General features: G+C 45.5%; 1 protein-coding gene across 1 annotated transcript in view; it reads left to right on the forward strand.

Annotated features, from left to right (window-relative positions):
- Positions 1 to 19,066, forward strand: part of SPAG17 (sperm associated antigen 17) — a 114,195-nt gene that overhangs the window by 13,329 nt on the left and 81,800 nt on the right. The window contains exons 4-9 of the mRNA XM_056848401.1: positions 2,007 to 2,138; positions 7,139 to 7,352; positions 8,410 to 8,604; positions 10,820 to 11,004; positions 17,015 to 17,167; positions 18,763 to 18,844. Of these exons, the coding sequence (XP_056704379.1) occupies positions 2,007 to 2,138; positions 7,139 to 7,352; positions 8,410 to 8,604; positions 10,820 to 11,004; positions 17,015 to 17,167; positions 18,763 to 18,844 (961 nt within the window). The remainder of the gene's footprint in view (positions 1 to 2,006; positions 2,139 to 7,138; positions 7,353 to 8,409; positions 8,605 to 10,819; positions 11,005 to 17,014; positions 17,168 to 18,762; positions 18,845 to 19,066) is intronic.

Here is a 19,066-nt window from a genome sequence, read left to right on the forward strand (position 1 = left end):
GAGGGGAAAGGTTTGTAAGCCAGTTTGAGTCTCCCTTAAGTGGTAGAGAAAGTCGGCATATAAAACCAACTCTTCTTCTTCTACGTCTAACTGTATTGCTTCAGATTGTAGATTGAGCTCAAGTCGTCCCTAGTTTTCATTGTGTGAACAGGGGTATTTGTATAGGAAGGAGTGTTCACAGTGCAATCCTAAGGCCACGTTTGCGTAGGATTTCACTGGTGTGATCTGTAGGTACCTTTCTACAACACCTAGAGGTGTGAAGGATCAGAAAGAAAAATGAAAAATTGGGGGAGAGAGTCCCCCTCCAAGGGCTTAGATTAGAAAGACCGATAATGTACACGCCTCCCCATCCCCTAAGACAGGGGCGGGGAACCTTTTTTCCGCCAAGGGCCATTTGGATATTTATAACATAATTCACGGGCCATACAAAATTATCAACTTAAAAATTAGCCGACCAAACCCCAAGCAGGCAGCTGCCCCAGATGACCCCCCCTGTGCGGGGAAGCAGGCAGACATCCAACCGGTGGCACACTCACCCACCTGGTGGCACAGGATGGTCTGTTGCACCAGCCGGGCGTAGCCATCCAGCCGCACACTGGAGTTGCTCCTGCTATGCATGGTTGGGGCTGGATTCTACAGCTGGCTCCTGCTACCTCCGCCTGCACAGATGAAATGAGGACACACTGGCTAAGAACTCCCCCCCTGCACATTCTGGCCCTGCCCCCTTTAACCCCTCCATTGTCACCACTTCCGCCCCCAGCCCTCTTGTACAGTACAGAGGAAATACGTTTCTTCATGGCCCGGGTGGGAAAAGGTTAACAAAGTTTCTTGAGCAGTCCTAGCAGCTCCATAGCTAATGACTCTTCTGCAAGGGGGGGGGGAAGGTCCCTTTTCTCAGCAAAACAAACTCACATCCGCCTTGAATAGAGGCTATTCCTGTCCACGGGAGGGGGCGGATCACCAGTCTTAGATCCTTCTGAGCTAGAGATCTGCCAGGACCCACAAAGGGCCAGACCAAATGATTTCATGGGCCTTAAATGACCCCCGGGCCTGACATTCCCTACCCCTGCCCTAAGAGAAGCACTGCTTCTGTAAGTTAATTTTTTTCCCCTTCAGAAGCATTTGGCACAGAGACTACTGCGGAAAAAAGCAATGTGAGAACTTAAATGCCCAATTGGATTTAGCTATTCCCATGACCAGACACTAAGGCCATTTATGCAGGGGTATTTAGCTCCCAATCCCTGCTGGACTGCTTTGAGCCTTCCTTTGCATTATTCATGATTTTACCAACCTTTAGAAGTCACTTCGCTCCCGCCTTGTTCTTTCCCCGCAGTTCTAGGATGCTGTTTTATAACAAATTTAAACTCTGCTTTGAGGCAAGAGCAAGGCAAATCCCCACCATTTCCATGCATAGACCTAACTTTGGTTTTCTTTCCCCACGTCCATTCTGGCTTCTCCCTCTCACATGTCTGTCCCTCCCAGCCAACCCCTTCCCTCAAAGCGAAGCACAAAAGAGAGAGTTAAACCTTCATGAAATGTGCAGGAAGACACCAACCAAAGAGAGGCTGGAAGGCAGCTCCTGACAGGGAGCCATTGAAGAAAGGAGAGGAGGAATACCCAGCTTTGCAAAAGCCCATGCACAGACAGGGGGCAGTCCCTTTGAGAGCTGACCCACCCCCTCCAAGTAAACTGCAACAAGACTGTGTTTTCAGGGGGAAAGACCCAGAAGCTCCTTGATTCACAGGGGTTGGGGGTGCATAATTAATCACAAGGTACTCCTGGAATTTCTTGGGGGGGGGAAGCCCTCATGCATATGATGTTTGAGAATTCGGATCAGAAAACTGTGCAGAAAACCAAACACAGACATCCCCTGGATAAGAGCTCTCAAAGGGTTGGATCCAGCCCTCGGGCCTTATGTTTGACACTCCTGTTGTAGCGTTGTCAACATCTTTTATCTTGTCACTCCTAAAGTTCACATGTATTTGTTTATTTGTTTTTCTCTGCAGGTGATGGAGGTAGCAAAAAACATTCTGGATGCTGGAGATTCACTTCCCGTGACTCTGATTGGCAAGTTAATTAAATATCAAATGCTTTGCATCAAGCAGAAGGATCTGCTGAGGCGGGCTGCTGAAAAGAAGGTATTGTAGCCACATAGGAGATAAAAATCCTACTTATATTCCTAGGCAAAAAGCTTTTGATATCTGTTTTGTGTCTTTTGTTGGAGAATGACCTTGTCCCCTTAGTGGGAGAGGCTAACCTCAAATATTTGTCCTCCTGGCTTTCTCATAGGAAACTCCTCATCATTGCTATTACAGGTTGAGTATCCCTTATCGGGACTGCCTGGGACCAGAAGCGTTCCATATTTCAGCTCTTTCCATATTTGGGAATATTTTGGAATATTTGCATATACTTAAAATATCTTGGGGATGGGACCCAAGACTAAACACGAAATTCATTTATGCTTTATATATGTTTCATATACACTTTATAGACATATATATATATATATATATATATATATATATATATATATATATATATATATATATATATATATATATATATATATATATATATATATATATATATATATATATATATATATATATATGAGGGAGTTGGGGATGTTTCGTCTGGAGAAGAGGAAGTTGAGGGGGGATGTGATTGCTCTCTTCAAGTCTTTGAAGGGCTGTCACTTAGAGGAGGGCAGGAAGCTGTTCCTGTTGGCAGCGGAGGATAGGACTCACAATAATGGCTTTAAATTGTGGGTGGAAAGGATACGGCTGGATATTAGGGAAATTTTTTTACAGTAAGAGTTGTTTGACAGTGGAATCAGCTAACTAGGAAGGTGGTGAGCTCCCCTTCCCTGGCAGTCTTTAAGCAGAGGTTGGACAGACACTTGTCAGGGATGCTCTAGGCTGATCTTGCATTGAGCAGGGGCTTGGACTAGATAACCTGTGTGGCCCCTTCCAACTCTATGATTCTTTTCTATGATTCTGTGAACTGAAGTGGCTCTTCAATGCTGATTCTATGACCTTAGGCAGTTCATAAGAGGGAGGGCATCTTGGCCATCTTCTGGGCATGGAGTAGGGGGTCACTGGGGGTGTTGAGGGGGAGGTAGTTGTGAATTTCCTGCATTGTGCAAGGGGTTGGACTAGATGACTCTGGTGGTTCTTTCCAACTCTATGATTCTATGTTTCTATGTTTCTTCACTCCAACATCCCTACCAGTTGTAGACCAGGATCTAAAGAACTATGCTTCTGATTGTGCCCCACAAACTCACCTGTCCCCCCACTGGTGGCCAGGGGAGACCTGGCAACCCTACCCCCAGGCCTGTAATAGTCACTTGCCTCTTCTTTGTTTTCTAACATCTGGTTTGGTGAAGAGTTCTGAGGAAGTCAAAAGCTTGCACGCTGTTATGTGTGAGGGTCTGTACGCCTTTGCCTTGGGTAAGGCCTTTGGCTTGTATGTTTCCCCCCCCCCCCTCCCTGGACTCGTAAAAGCAGTCCAGGCCTCTTGCCTTTCCTTGGTTCAGGAGCGGCGTCTGACAGGCCCCAGGTTGGAATGTCTCTTCCCTCTTCCCACATCCCTCCCTCGCTCCGACTGACTCCCTTCCACCGGCCATGGCCTTGGTGGGCAGATAGTACTAACAAGCTCCCTGAGTTCCTTGATGTTTTGTACCATGCACAATTATCTCGTAGATTCCCATAACATACGTTTGACATCTGCTTTCCTGTAGGGGTTATAATTCTGTCTTTCTGAAACTGTGAGCACTTTCAACTTTACCAGTGTAAGGCCTGTACTACCTGAAGCTTCCAATAAAGTTCCTTGTTTCTGCATGACAGTCTGAGCAAGTGATTTTATGGAGTTTGCACAGGGAGGTTGGGAACCCTCACATTATGTCTCATTGTGGGTCGGTCCTACGTGGATTGTGTTTGTGGCTTTTTGAATTTTACTTTGGGATCCACATGGCTGTAAACATTATTTTATTTTATTTTTTACTTAAGTCTGATTCCGCTCAAGTCTGAATTTTTTTTTACTTAAGTCTGATTCCACCTCCAGGGAGGGTGTTTGGGCAAGAAGGTGTGGGATGAAATAACCAGAGTACTGAGCGAGATTAAAATAAACTAAAACTTGACCTTTACTGTAAGAGTTCTAAAAACAGATGTTACACAGATAATTTTTTTAAAAGCCTTTTCAGATCAAACCTAAGGGCAATAAAATAGCCGTTGATGAACCCAGCTGTCCTGGCTAGACTAGGGTTCTGTAAATGGAGTGCAAGTCACCCCCATGTTTATTGAGTTGAAGGGTGGGGGCATGCAAGATGTTCCCGGACCGTTGGTGGTCACTTGGAATGACACGTGGGTAACAATACAGGTATTGTCTTCCCTTCCTCTCCCCACAACAGACACCTTGTGAGGTAGGTGGGGCTGAGAGTGTTCTGAGAGAACTGTGACTAGCCCAAGATCACCCAGCAGGCTTCATAGGGAGGAGTGGGGAAACAAACCCTGTTCTCCAGATTACAATCTGCCGCTAATGTGGAGGAATCATAGAGTTGGAAGGGACCACTAGGGTCATCTAGTCCAGCCCCCTACACAATGCAGGAAACTCACAACCCCCAGTGACTCCTACTCCAGGTCCAGAAGATGGCCAAGATGCCCTCCCTCTCATCATCTGCTTAAGGTCATAGAATCAGCATTGCTGACAGATGGCCATCTAATCTCTTCTTAAAAACCTCCAGGTAAGGAGAGCTTACCACCTCCCGAGGAAGCCTGTTCCACTGAAGAACCGCTCTAACTGTTAGAAAATTCTTCCTAATGTCTAGATGAAAACTCTTTTAATTTAGGAGCGGGGAACCAAACCCTGTTCGCCAGATTACATTCCTATGCCCTTAACCACTACACCACGCTGGCTCCCAAGAGGCTCCTGTGACTATTAACGAACACGTGCTAAACACACCTCCACAGAAAATCCATCGTAAGTCCATCAGAAAGAGAGAGGCATCCAGGATATTGTCCTGTTTCAAAAAGTATCTTCATCAGAAGCACAGAGAGTGGAAGACAATTAAATGGATTTTCAAGTGATAAATTGACAATAAGAGAAATACACTGTAGGAAGTTCTGGCTATCTCCCGTATAATCAGAGTCTAAGCGTTTAAGAGCCTCTTCGTTCTCCTTAACAATGCTGAACAAAGCTTTGTTATCTACTGCAGCGGATCCTGTCCATTGCAGTCGTACAAGCGTGCTGCTCTTTAAGCATTTTTTTTCTTTATGTACACAGTGTTCCCTTTTGGTGTCGTTGAGTGGAATGGAACGCATAATGTGTTAAGTATGTGTTCCATTCTACTCAACGACACGAAAAGGGAACATTGTGTACATACATAGAGAAATAAAAATGCTTAAAGACCAGCACGCTGTATGACTGCATTTTATTTTAATTTTTAATTGGCTCAGAATAAATGCTTTGCACTGTGTCTTGCACACACAGAAGAGGTATTAGTGACACCCTTTGCTTTCATAAGAACATAAGAAAAGCCCTGCTGGATCAGACCCAGGCCCATCAAGTCCAGCAGTCTGTTCACACAGGGGCTAACCAGGTGACTCTAGGAAGCCCACAAACAAGATGACTGCAGCAGCATCTTGCCTGTGTCTCACAGCACTTAATATAATTATATATAATATAATTATCATAAGAACATACAAAAGGCCCTGCAGGATCAGATCAAGTTCCATCAAATCCAGCAGTCTGTTCACACAGGGCCCAACCAGGTGCCCCTAGGAAGCCCACAAACAAGACGACTGCAGCAGCATTATCCTGCCTGTGTTTCACTACACCTAATATAATTATATATAATATAATTATAATAAGAAGATAAAAACATAAGAAAAGCCCTGCTGGATCAGACCAAGGCCCATAGAGTCCAGCAGTCTGTTCACACAGTGGCCAACCAGGTGCCTCTAGGAAGCCCACAAGCAAGACGACTGCAGGAGCATTATCCTGCCTGTGTTCCACAGCACCTAACATAATAGGCATGGCTCCTCTGATCCTGGAGAGAATAGGTATGCATCATGACTAGTATTCATTTTGACTAGTAGCCATGAATAGCCCTATCCTCCATGAACATGTCCCCTCCCCTCTTCAAGCCTTCCAAGTTGGCAGCCATCACCACATCCTGGGGCAGGGAGTTCCACAGTTCAACTATGCTTAGAGCCACTTTCACTTAGAGCCAGCAGACAGTGAAAACTCATTTCAGAATTCACTTCTGCAGGGACTTTTGAGTGTGCAGAACTCATCCATGGGATCCAACCTAAGGTCCACTTTTGGCTTTTTTTGTTGAATTTTTTAGAAAAAATATTAAAATTACTCCCACCCACCCCCATCTAAACATACTGGGCTTTAATTTGGCATGTCATTAATCTCTCTACAGTCCTAGGAAGGTTGCCCAAAGATTACTTAGGTCATTTATGCATGGGTGCTTTCACTCACATTCGCCCCTGGTCTGTCTTGGTTGCTCCTTGAAGATATGCATGAGTTTTCCTTCCATTAGAGATGACCTCGCTGCCAGCCCTCACAAATCCCGGACCTTCCCGTTCCTCTGTTAACCCAATTCTTCCCTCTCCCCTGAGTTCAGCCCGGGTGAAATCTCCGTGCATAAGGCAAAGAGCGGGACATGCAAGCTTGGTTTCTGTCACAGAAAGCATGTAGCCAGTTACAAAGCAGCGTGTAAAGAGGTGGGGATTCGAATGCCTCCTGCTTCCTCGGAGCTCTTTCTGAGCAGAAAAAATGGTTTTTAAAAACGAGGTTTGGATTTCTCCCCCCCCCCCTTTCAGATTGCTCCTTTTTGTGTTTTTCTTCTTGAAATGCATTTTTATTTGGCAGTTGGGTTTTTGGGGGGAGGATTTTCTCTCACAGTAAGCAAATTACAAAGCATCATTTAAAGGGGCAGGGACTTGATTTGAGTTTGGAGACTGCTGGTTCATAGATTCCCAACAGGAAGGTGTGAGTCCAGTGAGCATGAAACTCCCATGCATAAATGACCTTAAAAATTGATATATAGATGCTCAGGCCACAGCTTAATGATCAGTGTAGTTCTTTCTGTGATAATATGATGTGTACATAGTATTCTCTGACTTGGCAGCCGCCTGACGACCGAGAAAAGGAGAAAGAGGAGAAGGGGAAGGGAAAAGGGAAGCCTGCCGGCAAGAAGGAGAAGCCTCCCAGCGCCAAGGGCAGCGGGAAAGCAGGGAAACTGAAGAAGGGGTCGGATGTACAGCAGCTGTCTGCAACGGTCGTTAAAAAGGAAACCAAGCTGAGGCGCCGTGGAGAAGAGGACGATACCGATAAGTACATCGGTGCGTAACTACGGAACGAGCGCCGTATCTCATGACCAAAACATGTGACAGATGCAACACTGCAGAGACGTTTCTTTTGAAAAACGCAGTTCGTACATTGTTCAGAGGCAAACCCAGGTTTGCCACCAAGTGGATGCTCAACAGAGAACCACTGCCCATTGAAATATACAAACCATACCTGTTGTATGGGTTTTATTATTGTTGTTGTTGTTGTTGTTATATTTATATTTATATTTATTTATACCCCGCCCTCCCCAGCCAACTGCTGGGCTCAGAGCAGCTCACAAACACTTCAACATAGTAACATGGTTTTAAAACATTTAAAACCCCTAAAATGTGTAAAGCCAATATGAAACAAATGTAAAGAGTTTGCTGCACGTTCTCCTAGAAGTTTCACAGGACTTCTTTCTATGCTAGGGCCAAATTCGACGTGGCCATGATTTCGACCCATGGCCATTTTAGAGAAGAATTTGGTCATCTAAAAATGCTTGGGAGGGCCTGATCAGGACTGGACTCACAGAGCACTTGGACCAGGAGATCTTGCCCCCGGACCCAAGAGGACTGTGAACCCTCCAAGCTGATGTCCTTTTATGCAGGGCCGTTTCCTTCGTGGTCACCCCTCCAACAAACTTCAGGCCTTTGTGTTGATTATGCCTGCCGTTTCCAACCGTCAGAGGTCGCCTCGCTCTCCCCCTGCGTCTCCCTGCATTTTGCTTGTGTTTTCAAATTCGAGATAAAACAGGTCCCTGAAAGCGCGGGGAAATGCAGGGGGAGAGTGAGGCGACCTCTGATGGTCGGAAACGGCAGGCATAATCAACACAAAGACCCCGTGCCATCAGAGGGGTGACCACAGAGGAAATAGCCATGGGTAACAGGCCATCGACTTGGAGGGCTCACAGTCCTTTTGGGTTTTCACCACACTGGCAAGTTTAAACACTTCACTGCTCAGTCCTGGTTCCTCGTCATTTAAAACTAAACAGAGGCAGCCATAATTCTGTTGTCTTCTCGGTATTGTCTTTGAGTAAAAGTGACGTGCTCTGTATGGTGCTTTGAACAGACGACGAGCCGGACGATGGCGCTCAGTATTATTTCATACTCCGGGGTTTTCCCTATCCGCAACTCTTGCCCATCCTGTCTGAACTGGGCGTCAACGTTGGAAGTGTCATTAAAATTTCTTCTGACAGTTACGAGCCGCTACGGTCTTACCTGGAATCCATTTCACAGCCAGAAGACCCTCATCTTGCGCCAGAAGGTAAGTGAACTAATAATAAAAATTCCTTGATGATGAACACAAACCTCCTTTATTCTTTGTGGTTATTTTTTTTAATGTGCATTTTTATCGTCGTATTCTTTTGGCATGATAACTAGCTTTAATATCAGCGTCCCAGTAGCCCTTTCTGTAGCCTACCATGGTGTAATGGTTAAGAGCGGTGGACTCTAATCTGGAGAACCGGGTTCAATTCCCCGCTCGTCCACATGAAGCCTGCTATCCTTAGGCCAGTCACAGTTCTCTCTGAACTTTCTCAACCTCACCTATCTCCCAAAATGGCTGCCGCAGCTCACCTTCAATCACACAATGAAGATCCTTGTGCTGTGGTGGCAGCTGCTGCCAAAGCAATTTTTTAAAAAAAATCTGCACAGCCAAGTCAAATCTCCAATGGCCAGTTATCAGCCTGGCTTGGGAGAGAAAAAGAATAAGAGTTTTTTTTAATATGCCAATTCTCTCTACCTTTTAAGGAGAGCCAAACCGACTTACAATCTCCTTCCCGTTTCTTTCCCCACAACAGACACCTTGTGAGGCAAGTGGGGCTGAGAAAGCTCGGAGAGAAATGTGACTGGCTCAAGGTCACCCAGCAAGCGTCATGTGGAGGAGTGGGGAAACCAACCTGGTTCACCAGATTAGCATCCGCCGCTCATGTGGAAGGGTGGGAAACCAACCCAGTTCTCCAGATTAGAGTCTGCCACTCATGTGGAGGAGCGGGGAATTGAACCCAGTTCTCCAGATCAGAGTCGGCTGCTCATGTGGAGGAGTGGAGAATCAAACCCGGTTCTCCAGATTAGAGTCTGCCACTCTTAACCACTACTCCACGCTGGCTCTCTCTCCACCTCTCCCCCCCCCCATTTGCTACAAACACTTGGCAGGCACCAGGAAAGGTGTTGGCAGGCACCACGGAGCCCATAGGCACCATGTTGGGGATCCCTGCCCTACAAAATCATCACTAGGATGTGTAACAGCCAGAATGCCCTGCTGCTATGACAGGGCTGGGCTAGGCTGATAGGAGGAAGGCAGCATGCTTCCTTGCATGCGTCTTCTCGAAAGCTTGCGCTTCCCTTTGTGAAAGAACATATTTGTTTCCCGCATTCATAATGATTTGAAGGAATGTCCTGTGCATGCATTTCTTTTAAAAAAAAAACAATTTTTATTATTTTCCACAATATTATAATCAAACATTTCAACAATTTATACAGTTTATCAATAAAAAAGAAAAAACATTGTGTTATTGTTGAAAATACATCCTTGTTACTAAATAAAGAGTAAAAACTTCCCCTTCATCTCCCTTCATATTTTTATAAATCTATTTGTTCTTTTGTATTAAAAATTCTAATCCTAATATTGTTTTGTATATTTAAATATAGTTTCTTCGTTCAATATCAGTTCAACTATAATTACAATGTATTCAAACCAGAGATGCTTATTTCATTATTTTAAACCCAATGTAATATATCAATTTTGATTATTAAACTTTATGCGTAGTAATAAATAAGTTATTTAAAACTAAAAACAGAATTAATGCATCATTTTTTTACAACAATATCTTTAGAAAGTGGATTAGATCAATGAGTAACGTTTAAGTTTCCCCATTTGAATTTCAGTTTCACAATACACCCTCCATGCCTCCCATTCACCCATAAATTGTGCATTGTCTTTTTGATTTATCAATGCGATAAGTTTTGCCATTTCTAGCATCTTTTGTATCCAGTCTCTTTTGTCTGGAATTTCCGTTGTCTTCCATTTAGCTGCATAAATTAATCTTGCAGCTTGGTGGCATATATCAAAAATGATCTCTGAGTTAAAATAGAGTCAGGTATCATACTTAGTAACATCATTTAGGTGTTTTAGGCACATTGTTTTGTATAATTAACCTTATTTCATTGTAGATCATGTCCCAAAAGTTTTTTGCTTTATCACAAGTCCACTACATATGATGAAATGAACCTATTTCATTGTTACACTTCCAGCACTTCGGGGACATTGATTTGTAGGTCTTTGCCAGTATTTTAAGTGTTAAATACCATCTATACATCATTTTGTGTCCTGTGCATGCATTTCTGTCTTCATTGTGTGAGAACGAATTTGGCTATTTCAACCCAACGAATTTGGCCATTCCTTTTCACCCAAGAATGTGAATCACTTACCTTCAACCCGTAAGTTTTGTAAAACAGTTTCACGCCTACAGCACTTGCAGCGTTGGAAGCTGAAAAAAAGAAAAAGAAAGACCAGGCAACAAAGGACCTGAAAAATTTCTGGAAGTACTTGGAGCCCATTCTGAACAGCGGGAAGCCGGGATCGAACCTTTTCCAGATTGCTAGACTCCATCACCTCGCCAAGGAGTCGACCTTTCCGGCTGACTGGACTAATAACGACATGCTGGTTAGTGCTTTCTTCTTTCGGGCCTAGTTTTAAATCATTTTTGGCTGCTCTTTGTGAATTACAGTTGCACTCTTTCTCTCTCTGCCTTCTCGTGCCAATAGAGCGTTTGGCACACATGAACCAGGATACTGTTTTCTTGTTTTCAAGTTTGTTTCCTAAAATGGCATACTCTTGTGTTCTCGCTCAGAGGGAGAAGGGCATCTTCATTATGGGTGTTTCCTTTTCCTCTTATCTCGGGAGGCAGGAACCAAATATTTAAATTTTTCTGACCTCTGAGGGTAAACGCCCCCTTGTGACCAGTTCTATTTCCTGCCTTGAACGGGAGAGCAGCCTTCTAGCAGCTCTCTGCTACAGAAATAATAGAGAAACCTTAACCTTACTTATTAGACCTAAAAATATTCTTATTTTAACAAACCTAAACTTAACCTAACTAATCTACTACTCAATTCTATTTACTGTCTTAATTTTCTGCCTATTCTCCTCAGAAGGGTCTTTTCCCGCCAAAAAAAAAAAATAAAAAAAATTGGCGGATCGGCATCAGGACAGCTATATAGCGCCTGCCAATTTAGACCCTAGCCTGCTAGTGGCCTTACCACTACAATTAGATGAACCCTCGGACAGTCACTCTGGTGACCTGAGGACCAAAACTCAAAAGGGAAAGGCAAAAGCGGCAAGAACGGCGCAGGCAAGTACAAACGGCTTGGCTCGACCGCTAACAAGCGCGCCAAATGCCTGCTGCAAAACGCACGCTGCTCTACCGCGCCTGAAAGACGCGACTGCCAGATCGCAACAGAAAGCGGCCGGGAGAAAACAGCGGCGGTAGCCGCTCCTCCCACACAGCATGAACGGGGGAAATGAAGGAGGCTGGCGGCTCGCCTTTTTGCCTCGCCCGCCGTGCTCCGTCCTTAGGCGGCTCGCCTATTGTTATTCAAGGACGGGAAGCAGCGGGAAGCAGCCAGGAGAACACAGCGGCTATAGCCACTTCTCCCACACTGCACAAACGGGGAAAATGAAGGAGGCTGGCGGCTCGCCTTTTTGCCTCGCAATGCTCCGTCCTCAGGCGGCTCGCCTATTATTATTCAAGGACGGGAAGCATCAACGGAGACATCGACTGCCGGTAAGGTGACTTTGCCCCCCCCCCCATAGATGCAGCCTGTTTTACTCCTGTAAGAGCAGAGCTCTCCGCCCTGATTAAAAACGCCTTCTCAGATGGCTTAAGGGCAGTACAACTTCCTTATCCTGCCCCATCCATACAGGGATCGTAGGGATCACACCCTCCAGCACCACAAACAGTAATCTGATTGCTAAAAGGGCAGAATATCAGCCAAAGGCTGTGGCTCAGTGGCAGAGCGTCGGATTGGCATGCAGAGGGCCAATTCTGGTAGTAGGTGATGTGGAAGACCTCTGCCTGAGATCCTGGTGAGCCAATCACCAGTCCAAGTACTACCAAGAGAGTACGTGCTGGCCAGCCTAAGCAGCGCTGAAAGCTAATTCATGGTCACAAAATTGCCAATTGGTACCCAGACTGTCTATAGTATTTAACGCAGAAGATTTCCTTCTGCATTGGCATAAAAACCTAGCTACTCTTGATCTCTCAGAGGACTCAGAGTGGGAGAAAAGACTCCAGATAGGTTTGTGCCAGCGCTTGATTATTTCTAACTCTGTTGAAAGCAGAGCGGGAGAAACCAATGGCACCCATACAATGCTCCACAGCCTCTAGGAACCCTTTATATTTGGTTTATCGGTGCTTCTAAAATTCTAAAAGTGCCTTCAGTAGAATCACCTGTCACTGCCTTCACTCCCTCAACCTTGTTACATGGCCTTGCCATGATTAGGGACCCTACAGATAGGAAGGCAGAGTTAGCAGGCATAAATGCTCAGAGGCCTTGGCACTCACTATCAAGCGCTTCTATCACATCTGCCCTAGTATACAGAGCGGCAATAATTTGGACTAGGAAGTTATATCAACTTTTTCCACAGGAAGAAAGAAACGCCTTTACAGGAGTACCCATGTTTTTTGAGAGTGGTATTCTTTCTAACTGATTCGAACTTCGATGCCATGCCATATGCAGCTAGGACACTAGCCGCAGCATCAGATGCCAGAAGGGCATCCATGTTTTTTTTTTTTTGAGAGTGGTATCCTTCCAGCTGATTCTACCTTAGATACCATGTCATCCATGTTTTCGAGAGTGGTATTCTTTCTAGCTGATTCCTCCTTAGATAACATGTCATATGCAGCTAGAACGCTAGCCACAGCCTCAGCTGCCAGAAAGGCTCTCTGGGTACGCCCCTGGCAAGCGGAGTATATAGATCAAAATTGGTTATTATGGGCTTCCTGTATCAGGGAAAGACCTTGCTTGGAGACAATTTGGTCCCCATATCAGTGGAGACCAAAGACAAGTTTCTACGCAAGGAATCCAAGGGATCACTCCCTCTATGTCCTTTCGTGCATACCACATACTTCAAAGATACAGACCTGATCAACCTAGAAACCACCGGAACCAGAATCGCAGCTCCTTTAGTAAAGGAGGACGATTCAATAAATCTCCAAAATCCTCCACCTTCCAGGGCAATAAAGGGGATAAACCCTACCGCCCAACCAAACAGTGACGCCAGCCACCAGTCAGTGGAAGGCAGGCTCAGCCTATTACACCGTCAGTGGTCACCTCCCAACCAGGCCTCTGGGTCACAAACATTATCTCACAAGGCTATCAGATAGAGTTTTTCTTACACTCCTTCACATCGACTAGTAATATCTCCAACATTCCCCCCCCCCAAAAAAAAAAATCCATAGAATTTCAGAGGCCTCTTAGACATCAAGGCGATGGAGCCAGTCTCACCATTAGAGCATACATTGGGAGTCTATTCAGTATTCTTTACTGTTCCCAACAAAGGCGGCGGATGGAAAGCCATCCTAGACCTCAAGTTTCTGAACAGATTATCCCATTAAAGCGCTTCAGGATGGAGACACTAAAGTCAGTCACACAGGTCCTCAGGGAAAAGCATTTTCTTACATTCTAATACACCCGGCACATTGTTGTTTCCTTCGGTTCCCGTACAAGGGACACCTCTTCCAATTCAGGGCCTTACGATTCGGGTTATCATCGCCCCTCCTCGAGTATTCACCAAAGTTCTGGACACACCAGTCACATCTCTGCGCGAGGAGGGCGTGAGAATGCACCCTTCTCAGACAACATTCTGATTTGCGTAAGCTCAAACTAGCAGAGCATAGATCATTCAGAGAGAGTTCTGAAGAGGTTAACAGAACACGGGTCATAATCAACTTCAGAAAGACCCACTTAATTCCATCCCAACGATTGAGAGAGATGGGGGATGGACATAGACACACTGACAAACTCCTTTTACCTTCCAGTGGACAAAAATCCACAACATTTCATCTCTAGCAAAGAAAGCGATTAATTCCCGGTCGCCTTCTCTAATGTCCCTGACCAAACTGAAGGGTCACATGTCTGCATGCATTCCCGCGGTTCAAGGGGCACGCTTACGAGCAAGACCTCTTCAATGGTTCTTGAGGCCGTACCAAAGAGACATACCAAGGAAGAAGTGACAGAAATCTCATCCTGACCGATGAAGTCAGATCAAGACTAGTATGATGGTTTCAGTCTCAGAATTTGACGAAAGGAAGTTGGTATCTCCGTCCAACACCAATTCAAATCTTCACGGACGCGTGTCTATCAGGTTGGGAAGCCACACTCAAGGGACAATGGCTCAAGCAACATGGATTATCAAGAACAGAATCTTCACATCAGTGCCCTAGAAATCAGGACGATCCTCAGAAGCGACTACATTTTTCCTTGGGCCGAGTCCAACCTCTCATCAAAATCAGCAGAACATATTCAGGGCACAGTCAACATACAAGCAGACTGGCTCAGCAGACAGGACATCAGCGAGGCAGAATGGTCTCTACATCCAGAGGTCTTTCAACTTATTACTCAGAGATTCGGCACGCCACAGATTCATCTGTTTGCATCCAGCATCATCCACCAGCTGCCAAGGTACTATTCCATGTACCGTCAACAGGGGGCGGAACAAATGGACCTCTTAATGTCACCAGGGCCACACGACCTACTGTACGGGTTCCCCCCCTCCCTCCAAGGGTATTGAGAAAGGTACGACTTCAAAAAGCATCAGTCAGATTCATAGCTCCATATTGGCTGCGACGACCGTGGTTCCCATCTATAATTCAGATGTCCATACAGAACCATTGGAGACTTCCCGACAGACAAGATCTCCCTCTACAAGACCCAATATGCCATCCCAATCCAGGGTGGTACAAACTGACCGCATGGGCACTGAAAGGAGATGACTTATAGCCCTAGGTTATAGCCCGGTGGCCGTCACTACCATATTGACAACAAGGAAGCCATCAGGAGGGACAGAGCTTAGGGCTAGCTACCTGCACTCTACAAAGGCAACTGGCATCTATAGCTACCATAGTACCCAAGGTATCTGGATACCGCTTAACCAAACACCATCACATAAAAGCCTTTTTAAGGGGCGTCAGTTATTTAGCTCCTCCTGTTAGACACAGGTTCACAACTAGAGCCTGCACACAGCTTTGACAGCACTCACACAACTACCATTCGAACCAATCACTGAGATAGGACAAAATGTAGCTGCAAGTTTCACAGGGAGCAGGACATAGTGCTTACATCTTCTGCACTAACCCCAAGAATCCTAAGGAGAAGGCCTGGCACTAGCTAGATCTAAGAAGGGCATTATCTTACATTTATTACATTTATCTTACTAAAATTATTAGGAACTCTGACTCCTTATTCGTTCATATCTCACCACCTGACAAGGGCAAGCATATGTCCAAGGCATCCATTAGTAGGACCATCACCTTATACATAACACAGGCTTATAGAATAAGTAACCTACCTGCTCCTGCGGGCGTTACTGCCCACTTGGGAAGAAGTGCGGCTACTTCAGCAGCCTTCGACTGCCGTGCTTTATGGAAGAGATATGTAAGGCTGCAACTTGGTCCTCGGTGTCCACATTTGTGAGACACTACAAATTAGATCTATACTTGTCAGCAGATGCCGCCTTAGGCAGACGAGTACTGCAAAGTATACTTCAGGACGTCTAACCCTCCCAAGGGCGGGGGACAGCTCTTGTATGTCCCATAATGAAGATGCCCTTCTCCCTCTGAGCGAGAAAGAGCCTTGGCTACTTACCGTGAAGGCTTCTTCTGCTCAGAGGGACGAAGGGCATCTTGCCCGCCCAGACGTCAGTAAAATATAAATAAAACAAATAAAATAAAATTACAGGTAATCATGGTTACATCTAACTTCCAGTTGACATTCAATTCAAGTTAAACGCTGTTTGTTGGTTCATGACTTATAGTTATCCTAAAGGTTCATCGTTAATGTTTATTAGGAACTTATTTCTTGTATAGAATTATAACTAACATGTTTCTTCAGTCTATCTTAAATATATAAGGCTCGGAAAGTCTTTAACTGATCACAAGGGGGCGTTTACCCTCAGAGGTCAGAAAAATTTAAATATTTGGTTCCTGCCTCCCGAGATAAGAGGAAAAGGAAACACCCATAATGAAGATGCCCTTCGTCCCTCTGAGCAGAAGAAGCCTTCACGGTAAGTAGCCAAGGCTCTTTCTGTATTAGCTAATGGGAACCATTCTTAGCTCCGGTTCGCCACCACATCCCCTGACTGACTCTGTGCCTCCTCCCAAGGCACAGGTGAGAGCTGGCTCTCCTAGATCTTGGCATAGCATCTCTGCCTAAGCCATCATGAATTGCTATCATGAATTTTGATAGTCTTTAAGGTGCTACTGGACTGTTGCTCTTTTCTATTGCTGCAGACAGCAATAGATACCCATCGTTATCTACCTCTCTGACTCTCTTGTAGCGCCCCTCTGAAGTTTGGGGTTAAGGGACAGCGCAAATTCCTTCACTTCCAACAGTGTGGATGCATCCCAGGTCTGCACTCGGCACTTAAACCCAGCCTTTCTATTTCTCCTCTCTTACAGCTTGAATTTGGAACGGAGATCTTTGAAAGCCTCGCCTGCTTAATGTACGACTGCCTGGACTGGAGGAGGCAGCATCAGCACTTCTTGAAGTCCACCAGATTTATTAACGTTCCAGTCATCGTGGAGAAGAAAAGCAAATCGGTGCTCGCCGAGGTTAGAGGCTACACTTACTCAAGGTGTCAGGAAATATGTTTAAGAGGAACCATACGGGGATGAATACCAGTGGTGGGAGGCAGCGTCAGGGGAATCTTGACGTCTGTGCCCTGTTGGTGGCCCTCCAATGCAACTGATTGGTCTCTATGGCCTTTTATGCAGGGGTGTTTCCCTGCGGTCACCCGCGCCAACTATTTCAGGGCTTCCTTTTGATTATGTATGACTTTTCTGCCCACCAGAGGTCGCCTCGCTTTCCCCGCGTGCTTTGCCCGCACTTTCCAGATTCTGGCTAAAAGAGCATCTGGAAAACAATGGGCAAAACGCGTGGGGAGAGCGAGGCTACCTCTGATGGGCAGAAAAGTCATACATAATCAAAAGGAAGCCCTGCAACAGTTGGCGCGGGTGACCGCGGGGAAACACCCCTGCATAAAAGGCCAAAATGTCAGGATATATGTTTAAGTGAAACCGTATGGGGATGAATACCAGTGATGGGAGGCAACGTCAGGGGAAGGCCGTGGCATCTGTGCCCTGTTGGTGGTTCTCCAAGGCAACTGATTGGTCTCTGTGTTAAAGCAGGAGGCTGGAGTAGATGGACCTCTGGTCCGGTCCAGCAGGCCTTTTTGGGCCTATTTATCCTCCCCTGAATTTGGTCACCAAGATGGATAAATAAGCATCAACAAAAAGTTCATTTAAAACTTTGGGAAGACACATCAGTAGTAAACGGGCTGAAGATCAGATGGCTGTACCGCCATTTTTCTTTTCATCAGCGTCTTTGGTCATTGATGCATGGGTAACCTGCTGCGTATATCCGGCAACATAAGTAGAGTTCAGGTGCCATCTGTAGTTCTGGAGTTTTTAAGTTTTAAATTGGGATTTTATTGTTTTAAATTCAGATTTTGTGGTTAATTTTATTGTGGATGTATTACTGTATCTTTTACGATGTTACCTGCCCTGAGCCGGCTTCGGCCGGGGAGGGCGGGCTATAAATCACAAAATAAATAAATAAATAAACCCGAGGTTTGTTGCTCGCTAGACCCACACTTTCCAGTACGGTATCTCTGCTCCAGCAGTCTCCAAACTCAAATCAAGTCCTGCCCCTTTAAATGCTGGTTTGTAATTGGCTTACTTCGCAGTGCTCACAGTGAGAGAAAATCCCCCCCAAACTCAATTGCTGCATTAAAAAGCATTTTAAGAACAAAAAACAAAAAACGGAGCACTCTGAAAAGAAACGGGGGGGGGGAATCCAAGCCTTGGTTTTTAAAAGCCTTTCTTGTGCTCAGAAAGAGCTCCAAGGAAGCAGGAAGTATTTGAATCCCCGCTGCTTTACATGATGCTTTATGATTGGCTGTGAGAGAAAGCAAGCTTCTGTGTCCAGTGCTTTGCCTTTTGCATGGAGGTTTCAGCCGGGCTGAGCTCAGGGGAGAGGGAAGAGTCGGGTTAATAGAGGAACGGGAAGCCCCGGGATTTGTGAGGGCTGGCAGCGAGGTCATCTCTAATGGATGGAAAACTCATGCAGAACTCCAAGGAACAACCAAGTCAGACAGGGGGCAAACGTGAGTGAAAGTACCCATGCATAATGACCTTTGTTTCTCTAGGGACATCCCACGGCTCCGACTACACCTTCAAGGAAAAAACAGGCTCTGGAAGAGCCCGCTGCAGCGCCGGTGTTAACAACAGGTACAGCATGAATTTTCTTTACTTCCTTTCTGAAAATTGCCAGTGGAAAGAAAAAGAATTGTTTGGGGGGTGGTTTGAGCAAAGACATGCATAACTTGCTGCTGAGAGTGGTGGGAGGAAGGGGGTTTTAGCAGTTCTGGCTCGAGTCCCCAAGCCCTGGACTCTAGATAAGATTTTTGTATGCCTTGAAAGACAGTTCTTCCCCATTGGCAGTATGCAGAG

Source organism: Euleptes europaea, chromosome 4, assembly GCF_029931775.1.
Source record: "Euleptes europaea isolate rEulEur1 chromosome 4, rEulEur1.hap1, whole genome shotgun sequence".
Taxonomy (NCBI): Eukaryota; Metazoa; Chordata; class Lepidosauria; order Squamata; family Sphaerodactylidae; genus Euleptes; species Euleptes europaea.